We start from the raw sequence: 11,494 nt of genomic DNA, 5'->3' as shown, positions 1-11,494 counted from the left end.
TTTGCTTTTCTGCATTGAAATAAAACTGCCACAAGATTTCTTCTATTTTTGTGCGGCAGGTGCCTCCTTTAAAGTAGTACAATAAAAGTAAGTTTTTGTTGTTTGCGGTTGCGAATTTGCGACACACTAGTTGCAGTTTGTTGAGATTTGCAGTTGGTTTATTTAAAAAAAATAACAAAGCATTTGAGTCGAGTGTTGGACCTGTGGAAATTATTCACAATGTGCTACTGCTACTGGTGTTTTAGAAAAGCGGTCTGGTTGCGTAAAAATAACACACAATATGTGTGAAAATGTGAATATATAAAAATTGTATTTGTAACTGAGAGGAAAAACTAACATAACTTGGACGTTTGAACTTTGGAGCACTGAAAATAACAGGAAATAAAAACCAAAGGATTTGTAGGAAATGAGGATGAGTGGATGACAGCATCGAATTGTTTTTTTTTGAATAGTTGTACAAAATTTTATACTAAATATGTTTCGTAGAAGAAGTTTTTTTTGCCAATTTTACTAACTCCATGAAGCAACCAAAAAAATGTATTAATGTCTCATTTTTACATGACTTGTGGTGACTTCAATCTCTTTAAAACAGTACAATTTCCATAAAATTACATTCATGCATATTTACTCCTATCTACCATTTAACTCTGTCATGTATTTTTTAAAGATTTTTCTGTCTTTGTGTACGGGTTTGTTTTATGGTAATATAAGGTGAAAAATGAACAAACCAAGAGTTCACTACCCGCAGAATGGTAAGTATCAAGTTAAAATTATCATTAACCTGTTTTGAGGCAGGTATACTATTTTTCAGTGTTAAAAAAAATAAAATGATTTACAGATGTTTATCCTCCAAGGAGACGAAGAAGAAACAAGGGCTGTTCATGTGATGAAAGCTATGCAAAGTCTCTGCAGGGAATATGCAAAGTTATAGCACTGGTAAGAACCACTGGAAATAAATAGATTGTGTGGTGGGAAACCAAAGAATATGCAAAACTAATTTAAACTGAAAGTCCATGTGGGATATACCAAACCTCGATTAATGTGAATCTTCGCCTAATTTGGACAAAACTCGAGGAACTAATGTTTGTAATGTGGGAAGGCTTTGGATAATGTGAATCCTCGCTCAATGTGGACAATTTTTTGGTTCAAATGGGTCTGGATTAACAGGGTTTATTGTAGTTTCAATATATACATGGTTTATTTTAAGAACTGTAAATTGATGATATAAATGTTAGTTTTGTTTATCAGACTTGTATGAGATCCATACCAAATAACAAACCTGTACAATTTTTTGAAAACCTGTGTACATGTCATGGTTATAAAAATTCAAAAGTGCCCACATTTAACAAAAACTTTCAATAATAGACATCATGTTGAAATGTTTTTCTATAACGGTGAAGTAAATAAGTGTAATAATAGCCACTGTCTTTTTGTCTCTGACCATTTTGTATTTTACTTGTACCTCAAAACAAACACCGCCCACACCATTTAGCCTGTTCCCTATTTTCTGTTCAGCCCAAATCTCCCAAAGTATCACACAATGGGGCCCACTTAACGCTTGATTGCCCCACTTTAAACTTTCAAAGCAAGGATTACGTCATTTTGTCTGGCTACAGTGTAAGGGCAGACCATTCTTTGTCACGGATTCTACTACAATCATGTTTCCACTAAAAACCTTTCCAATAAAACTGATGTTTGAACTGTTATATAAACCAAGGAAAAGATCTTTGGATTCTTGATTTTAAAATGTTTAATTACACCAAGTAAATACTGACACAACAATTACTTTATCACTAACAATGGTATATATTTCACACTTTAGTGTGTTATTTTTGGGCCAGTATAAATTTCATATTGAATTTTTTTTATCAAACAACTATTTTATTGAATAATCAAACCATTGGAAAGTATGCATTTGACCATATATATACATAGACGTAAACAAAAACAAGGTACTAAAAAATAAAAATTAGTAGTGTTGTGGTAATGTAGCTGAAATGGCAGTAACACAGAAAGCTAGGTCTGTTTTGCCCCATTGCATACTTTTATTAGCTTAAATTAAACAAACTTTATTAAATCTATTTTTGCAGGTGATGGGAGCACTTACATTTATCATTGTGGGAGCATCACCATACTGGAGACCAATTTTTGTGTTGGAGGCAGTCACATGGCCTTTTCATGTGGTCATGTTGGTAACCATACTGGTGTGGTTGGCGACACTAACCATGTATGGATTGTTTCTTAGTGGCCAACATTTGGAATATCCACATGTGGCATGGCCCACTGTGGTAAGTTAAAAAATGCATTTTCTTTAGTTTGCTTTATTTTGCTGACATAATTTTGTTTTGCTAGCAGAAGGTAATTAGTGTTTGGACCATTACGCTTTTTAGGAGCTTGTGGCTATACTCAAGCCTTTTTTTATGCATCTAACCAAAGTACATCCAAATAAAATTGCTCTGTTGTTATTTTTTGTCTGTAAAACAGGAAAGCATTTCAAAATAACGTTTTTAATCAAAATTACTGCGCCAGTTTAGATATTTTTAGTCAAAATATCAAACATATATATATAAATACATATATATTGTTCATTTTTTTCTATTTTATTGTTGTTTAGCAAGAACATTTAATACATTATCAGCCAGAATGCGTTATTTTTTACACTTGCAGATAAATTAAAACAAAATAACTTTTTAAACTTTTTTTCACTATTTACCTAACATAAATATATATTTTTGTGAACAGGAGCTTCAGTTTAATGTCGTAGCAACAATATTCATCTTGTTTGCTTCAATTCTTGAGGCTTCAAATGTATGGAGATGGGATATGTCTCGTGGTTTCGGTGCTGGCACCATTGGACTAGGGGGCGCAGGTGGCACCTCCTGTAAGTGACTCATAACATTAGCTTTCAAAAACAACGCTATCTTTTTACATTTGTAATTTTAATGAAGTTTAATGTCATTAGGTCTTAACTTTTTGGAAAGATGTTAAATGCATTTTTACCTCAGACAATTTTAGTTGGTAGAAACTCAGTTTACAAAGCACAATTTTCTGAACTACGTAGTAATATGCTGCAGTTTGTTATTGAATATCCCATGAAAACTAATGAAAACTCTTTTTTGCAGCTTTGAGCGGTTACGGCTATCGTCCTGGTATGACTTTTAGCCAGTCTTTGAATTTCAACTCCTATTGCTCACGTTACCCAAATGACTGCACTGATTACTTCTCGTTGCTTACTGGACATAATTCATATTATGGAAATCACATTTTTGCAACAGTAAGTGGCCCAGAATGTTTTTTTTTGATTTTTTGTAACTCTAACACAATGGAAAAGCACCGAGGGCATTTAGAATATTTCATGTGTTTTGTGGCACTTAAAAATATTGTTTTAACTGACACTTCAAGGCCCCATTCAGGTTGCTTTAATCAGGGTGGCAACAATCAATACTAAAACCTAAAAAAGCAACTAAAAAGGGTTCAAAAACACAAACAACAACATTGATATGACATGCTATTAAAAAGCTAGTGAGAAAAAATAGGGAAAAGTACCTAAATACCAACTATACATCTAATCCACTTTGTTTTGTAGATCTTGCTGTTCTTGTTGGTGATATGTTACCTGGTTTCCACCTACTTTGCATTTCGAACATGGAGGGTTTTCAAACGTGACATGTACAAAAATCGCGACCCCAACAAACCACTTCCTAAACCTTCTGCCTGGGAAAGGTTCCGTTACAGAATGTCTGAGGTGAAAATGCCCACAACAAGCGGTGTTCGTGACAGGTACGTTTGTAAATCCAATGTAAAATAAAGCTCAGATCAATTTACTACAAGCTGTCAGCATGCCTGTTTCATAATGCAACATTTAAAGTACATTTACGATGTTGTCTAAGTCAATAGGGGCATTGTGGGTTCGTGGGTTCGTTTAATAGGATGAATTTTCTTTTATGTTTGCATGAAAAATAGCTTTGTCTTCAACTTTTAATTTGCACAACGCAAACATTGAACAGTTCAAGTGTCCAAAAGAGCCTTGTTTTTCTGGGGCAACTTTGCTAAATGACTGCATTGTGTATATAGTATTGCAAGTTACACTTAAACACCTTGGCTAGGCATTTACTAGTGATGGGACGATACCAGGTTTTGAAGCGAGTACCGATACCGAGTACGAGTACCACATGTATATACCTTCGATACCGAGTACCGAGTACGATTACCGAGTACTTAGGTGTAGTGTTGTGCTTAGTTGTATATCACTGGCTAATTTATCTGCCATGGTCGGGGTACAGGCGTGCACACACACATGCCAAAAAATGTAATCTCCACATGATAGCGAAAAAGATATCTGTAAACTGGCGGAACTTTTTTCCACTTTTGTGCTGTCCGAAGCAAATATTGGCATAAAGTTGCCCGTATTCTTATGGTGTAAATCGGCCTTCGGTACTCGCACGTTGGTATCGAAAACTGAGGCAAAATATTTCGATACCGAGTACGAGTATCGATACCACTGAAATCGTTCGATACCATCGATACCGAGTACCGAGTACCGGGTACCCGTCCCATCACTAGCATTTACCAAGCAACATAAATTATATCTTTAGCTTTTTCTGAGAAATTTTGCACCAAATTTTAGTGCAAACTAAAAAATTCATGTGTTTTGCCACTTACCAACTATTGCTTTGTGCAAATCATTTGCTCTTGATTAAAGATACATGGTTTTATTTAAAAACTGTTCACAATCCCAAAAAGTTATTTTAACAAAGTTCTGTACCACTTCTACAAATAAACTGATCTTATAGATCAAGTTCATGCTAATGCCAACCTCTGGGATGTTCATTAATTTTACAAAAATGATTTTCACATGTACATGATTTTTAGGATGTCGAAAATGCTAAATCGCAATGATGGTGAAGCGGTTCCATCTAATGATGTTGAAGTTGGTACTTATATTCCTGAGAAATCTGCTCCACTGGGTGACTTGGACAATGAAAGTATTGAAAAGAAATCACATCATGCTAGGTTAGTTGAAAAACATGACTTTCCATCTACAAACTAAGTTACTCCCTAGGTCAGGGGTCGGCAACCTTTTACATGACGCATGCCAATTTACTTGGTATTTCTATGTGTTAATGACCTCGCGTGCCAACGTTTTGCTAAATAATAGCAGTGCGTGCCAGCAGTTATATTTTAAGACAATGGCATAGTAAATACAAGAAACAAGCAGTGTAACAGGTTAAATTGTTACTTCAATACAAGCATGCAAATCAGTTGGCGTGCCATGAAAAACCCTCTCGCGTGGCAACGTTGGCACGCGCGCCAGGGGTTGCCAACTCCTGCCCTAGGTTGTTGTTGATGCGAGTAAGCATTTCTTTGAAAACTGTATGGTTGTATATAACTGCTTGTGTGCTAAAAAACTATTCTATGCAGCCAGCAATTGCAAAGGGACAAACCAATTCTCATTGAAATATTATGATTCAATGGTGCCAGTTTTTTGTTAGGTAAAGTTACGGTTTAATCACATAAAGCAAAGACTCTGAAATGTAAAGTTTAGATGACCACCATCTTATAGTCCTAATACTGTTTACATAAAGAATTATACAAACAAAGCATGAATTTGCAATTGCCAGTATTCAGGTGTGGCCATTCGGTCAATTGTGTTTCAAATTGCTTTCTAGCTAGTGCCTGGGGCATTTCGACAATTTCCAATTTGTTCAACTGGTGGCTAAGTGTGCGTTTTAAACGCTGCATTTCTGCACAGTTCCTGTCACATGTTTGCATACATTTCTACTGCTTATTGTCACAATATAGTTATGATGTGATGTAAAAAGAAAAAAAGTTACGACACAAATGTATGTATATATATATACTGCAAAAATTGCAAGCTTTGGTTGTATCTGTTTTAAACTGTGTTTCTCAATCCTAAGTTTACAGACTAAGTCAAACCCAATAGGTTTGAATAAGCCACTTAATGACAAAAGATAGTTTTTTATTGCATCCGCAACTGTTTCTTATTACTTTCCGTAATGATGATGTAAAGGCAAAAAAAAAATCAATGACCTAAAAAAGAACTTATAAACCCTTTTTGTGTTGCTATTTTACACTTAAACACTTAACAGGCTTTTTATCGAAGTATTTATGTCATAAATATAGAAGCTAATGCTTTTTAAGGTGGAAATAAAAATTTCCGAACTTGTGTTACCTAAAAAGGTTTAGAAAGTCTGGTTCTAAGCTCCTACTGCCACCAAACCCATTGTTTCTATGCATGTAGTTTAAGATTCAGCCATGTTTTATAACATTTAATTGTTCTAATTAAATACGTGTTTGTTTCAGCTCTGTGTACAGCGATGGTAAATCACATCGCTCTCATAAATCTCATCACACAGACAGACGATCACGATCATCTTCAGGAACCAGAAGACACAAAGATGATTATGACAGCGAATATCACGGCTCCTCCCGGGAATCACGCAGTGGGAGAAGGTAAGATTTACCTGACATCTCTTGACTGCACTGGATGGGCTGAGCCGAGCCAGAACCCGAGTACTCGGTACCGAGCATTGCTGTTTTTGATGCTTGGTGCTTAGCTGAGTAGTTGCACAAACTGACCCGAGCATTAAATTTGCATGTCCATTCCCTGCTTACACATGAAACCAGTGTTTGAAAGAGTATTTAAGAACAAAAATGCGTTAGATGGTTGAAAACGCATACTTCTGTGGCCTGTACAGCTTAATACCCCACTGGTGACATAATGACCTTGGAAAGCTACAAAACTAGTGTAGAATTGAAAATGTTTAAACCCATCCCTACTGATGATGACAGTCAGCGATTGTTAAAATGTCTGTTTGATGTATTCTATATACACACTGGGCTGGCCAAGGTTTAGGCAGATAACCATAAGCAAATCATTTAGCACAACAGTTTGATAATATTCACATATTGAACCCATTATTATAAAACTGTCAGTAATAGGAATGATATACAGCAGTTTCAAATGACCAGATAACTGTCTTTGTATCAAAAGTTTAAATGAAACTTTGCCACAAAAGGATGTCTTGACAATCATATCCCAATAATGCTGAAGGCAAGCTTTCTTTATATTGTTAAGTCTGTTTTGTTTTGCCACTGCATTGAAATAGGAGAAATGGGACTTAGGAGTAACAGTATTACACCACATGTAGCAGTCTGTCAATAAATAGGAGGTCATCACCACATACCTGTGTTCAACCAACTGTGTCAGAGGAAATTAAGTGCCATGGTAGATCAAGTGTCAGGTCCAATAAATAGTAAATTGTGACACCATGATGTCAAACCCTTTATAGCTCGATTTAGGATTGAATATGTCTGTTTTATCTCAGCACAAAAAATGGCCAGTTGGTTGTCAGTGTCTACAGTCAGTTGGTTTTACAGCTGATTGCATTGACTTGTTTGTCACAAAACTGTTCTGTTTTTGGCAATTTTTGCTTGGTTTGGTTGGTGTGGTTTGTCAAACGTCACTGGTAGAGTGTAATGCTGAAGCTTACATGTATTCTTAATTCAGCTAGTTACAAACATATTTGTGCATTAAACCATCCTTTTTGTTTGTCCGTCAAATATATATAATAAAAAAATCATCTGACATAATCATCCGATTATATTATATGTGCTATTTAAAAAAGGATAGTTTATGAAAGGTGCCTGGCAACAACACTATATTCACATGAAATAAGCTATTGCTGCCAGGCATAATGTATGACTAAGTATTGCTCATCCAGCAGTTTTATTGTAAACAATCGACGTTTCGACGTCCTATACAAGACGCCTTCATCGAAACGTCGATTGTTTACAATAAAATTGCTGGATGAGCAATACTTAGTCATACTATATTCACATTTTTGCAATAAAACATCCAATTCCTTGGGACAGTTTTTCCACATATGACTGTTTATATTTTGTAATGATAAAGGTTTAAGGCAGTGGTTCCCAACCGGGGAGGAATTCCCCCCTAGGGAGGAATTTAACGAGTTCAGGGGAGGAATTTCATAAAAACTGTAAAAAAATTTACATTGGAAAATACAGAATATTTTTGTTTTTACATTATTATGTCCATTATAATTTGGACCCGGTTCACATTTGGAACCGGTTGTAAAGGATTCTGAAACAGACATCCCTAATTATAAGGTCTATTTCAAATTGCTATATTTTTTTATGTCAATCTGTGTTGGTTTTTCGTCTTATGGGGAGGAATGAATAGTTCGAAAATGGGCGAAGGGAGGAATGTAACAAAAAAGGTTGGGAACCACTGGTTTAAAGCCTGGTTGGTAACAACTACTCCTTAGACCAGGGGTGCTCAACCTTTTTTGCCTCAAGTTCGACTCTTGAGGTATTCAAACTCTTGGGATCTACCGTTCCAATACAAATTAGCAATATAATACAAGACCATGTGTTGATTATTAGCAAAGGATAATTCGCATTTTTCCCTGTCAAGGTTTACATTTTATGTGGTTTGGAATAGATTTTTACAGTGCAATAAGCGCTATTTGTGAACTTGATCCGATACTAATCTTTAAAATACAATATTGAGAAAAAAGTTTGGACCAAACCACTTATTTTAAAAATAAAGAGAACAACTACCAGTACAAAGTAACAACTACCACTGCAACTATTCTTTTGTGACGTAACAATGAGCCTTCTGAGCATTTGTAGTGTGAACATATCAACATGTTTTGATGAATAATTCTCATAATAAGACTTATTATGAGAATTATTTATCAGAATATGTTGATAAATATAAATCAAGGTCATTCATGTAAAGGGACACTCTTCAAAACGTGTTACAAAACAACTATATATTTTATATTATTGTCTGCATCCCTCGCGATCGACTTAAAATCAGTCCGAGATCGACCAGTCGATCGTGATGGACGGGTTGGGTACCCCTGCCTTAGACTTTTATATTAGATATACACTACGAAAGTTGTTTTATGCATTTCACATTCACTGAATACCTTTCATGTAACATATTTACCACTTTAAAAAATGTTGTGTTCTTATTTAGGTCACGGCACTCTGGTTCGGAATCGAGGTCTAGCAATCACAAGAGCCACAGAAGTTCAGATAAGAAGACTAGTCACCATGACGATCAAGTGGTTGCCCTTCCTGTATGTACATGATATATTTACAAACGTACTAAGTGCTGCATGCATGGCATTAGACCAGTGTGTCTTGATTTATGGTGCCCTAGATATGCATTTTTCAATCACTGTTGAATGGCATACTGGGGTGGTTTAGAATTACAAATGACACTTTAGTTTGAAAACTGTGCAGAATTCACAATTTCTGAGACAATCGCCCATAAAAAACTCATCATCATTTTTTATCTATCTGCATTAAATGTATAAAATTACTGTTTAACCCTGCAGGAAATTTTGTAGTGAAAACACTAAATTAGTGTCCATATTTTTATTGTTTTTTAAATTTCCTGCAGTCATGAATTAATGACTCTGAAACATCTAAGCCCTATGCTTTATTTGCAAGGAGATTTTATCATTAAGGAAAGACTTACATCAAAACCTATGATCAATTTTGTTTTCTCCAAAACAGGATGAAAAAAGTTCCAATTCCACTTCTCCAGTTGCTTCTGTAATGGTGTGAAAAATGGAAATGTGAAGGACATTTTCAAGGAATGAACGAAAGATTACATTTAACAGCATCCTTGTTGATAACGTGCCAACAGTTACTGAATGTTCACTTTTATGTTCACCACTTGATCAAGCAAACTTTAAGCATATTTTTGTTGAAGTTATGGTGCAAAGAAAGGTGCCTTTCCTATCTTTTTATTGTTAAAACATTTCATATGCATTTGCATTTAGTGGGTACGGTTTTCATTTTTTACTAGTAACATTTTTTTACCAGTTGTGGTACAATTGCACTGCTTTTCCAAATTCATATAAATCTGTTTTTGTTTTTTTGTTTCATGTATTCATATAGTTTCTGCATACCACTACTGCCTGTACATATCACCCTGCAGTATAACATAATACTGTCAAATTTCCAGACCAAAGCAACGCATGTCAAAACACCAGATATGTTTATCAATGACATCATTGGTATGTTGTTACATTGCTTGTTATGCCAATGGACCTTGCATGAAAACAAGGCCATAATGGCTGAAGCATCTCGGTTTTAAATTTTTGGTAGAACTTTTTTCAAGTAAGGGGTTTTGCTAAAAAAAATTCAAAAGTTGCAAAAGTATTGCTTGTATAGGGCCTTAAACTGAATACCATGGTTTAACTATCACCAGATTTTGGCATGAGTGCTCAATACTGTAACTTTTCCCCTTATATGTGTCCTTTTGTTCTTGGATTGTGAACAATTTAAGTTGTATTTTTTTGTATTTTAAACTAGTTTGGTGCACCCTTTTTACTGATTTATTGATAAGGTGCTACCACGTAAACATACAGACACAAAAATTATCAAATCTATTTTGTTACATACCATTGTAAGAATGAAGCAATTTAGTTCTAGTCACATGGGAAAAAAACATTTTAAATCATAAATATAAACTAACATAGTTTGCCACAATATAATATCATTTTCTAATTAAACCTTAAAATTACACTTTTTTAACGTTTACACATTTGTTATTGATAAAGATTGAAAATTATTTTTCCCAAGACAAACTTTGCCTGTAAGCATTGCGACACGACCATGCCAAGCAGATGGCTGTATATCTTCTATTTTTGTACTCTATCTTGTGATAATGATGTATATTGCAGGTTTCCTTAAATTGCACCCATTGTGTTGTCTTGCCAAATCAGTTTTTGAGTCTGTTCAGAGTGCCATGCTTTAAACTACAACCCATTTTTTTACATTGAAGTATTTTGGTCTTAACTATTTTTTAATACAACGCAGGTCTTTACGTGCGTATGTAATAGATAAAAAAACAAAACATGGGACGTCAGTTATACTATGTCAATAGCGATGATGTCACTATCTTTTTTGGGATTTCTCTTTGTATCTTTTGGCCTTACGCATTTATAACTAAACACTGAAGACAAAATGAATGATTTGTCATATTGATTTAAATGCTTTTTTTGACTCTTGCTGTCATTTGCAATCAATCCTTCGTTAATATTGCAAATTTTATTTTTCCTACATCTGTTTTTGATAATCCGATTGCAAACTTAATGATGTTGCCTACTAATAATAATTCACGAATTATTCATATTGCAAAAACGAATGTAGCATTGTAAAAGGTACTTGACATGGTTATCATAAAATTGTTTATATTTGTATGCGTAAATTTGCATTACATTTGTGTTTTTGTTTGGCTGCACATACAATCGCGTATTCGTTTGTACATATTCCTACAATCAAATGAGCATTGTGTTTTTCGGTTTCTGCAAACTATTTGATTTTTTATAAATACAACACACTTGTACATGAGTGCTTTGAGACAAAGGACTTCTGCTGGAGGATAAAGCATATTCTTTTGTATGAAACTTATCGAGATCTATTCAGG

General features: G+C 34.7%; 1 protein-coding gene across 1 annotated transcript; it reads left to right on the top strand.

Annotated features, from left to right (window-relative positions):
- The first annotated feature begins 8 nt into the window (after positions 1–8).
- On the top strand, positions 9–11,418 carry LOC145222508 (uncharacterized). Its single transcript, XM_080088642.1, has 11 exons — positions 9–87; positions 668–752; positions 839–936; positions 2,091–2,288; positions 2,743–2,881; positions 3,123–3,274; positions 3,587–3,780; positions 4,873–5,013; positions 6,325–6,474; positions 9,029–9,131; positions 9,574–11,418. The coding sequence occupies exons 2-11, from the start codon at positions 719–721 to the stop codon at positions 9,622–9,624; spliced, it is 1,260 nt and encodes a 419-aa protein (XP_079944768.1). The 5' UTR covers positions 9–87; positions 668–718; the 3' UTR covers positions 9,625–11,418.
- Positions 11,419–11,494: the final 76 nt, after the last annotated feature.

The sequence above is a fragment of the Phallusia mammillata genome, chromosome 4 (genome assembly GCF_965637545.1).
Source record: "Phallusia mammillata chromosome 4, kaPhaMamm4.hap1.1, whole genome shotgun sequence".
Taxonomy (NCBI): domain Eukaryota; kingdom Metazoa; phylum Chordata; class Ascidiacea; order Phlebobranchia; family Ascidiidae; genus Phallusia; species Phallusia mammillata.
This window is presented reverse-complemented; position numbering and strand designations above follow the sequence as displayed.

Coding starts and splice junctions, on each gene's coding strand:
- LOC145222508 (XM_080088642.1), top strand. CDS start 719: ATGAACAAACCAAGAGTTCACTACCCGCAGAATG. Junction 3,781..4,872: donor ACAAGCGGTGTTCGTGACAG/GTACGTTTGTAA, acceptor CATGATTTTTAG/GATGTCGAAAATGCTAAATC. Junction 6,475..9,028: donor GAATCACGCAGTGGGAGAAG/GTAAGATTTACC, acceptor GTTCTTATTTAG/GTCACGGCACTCTGGTTCGG.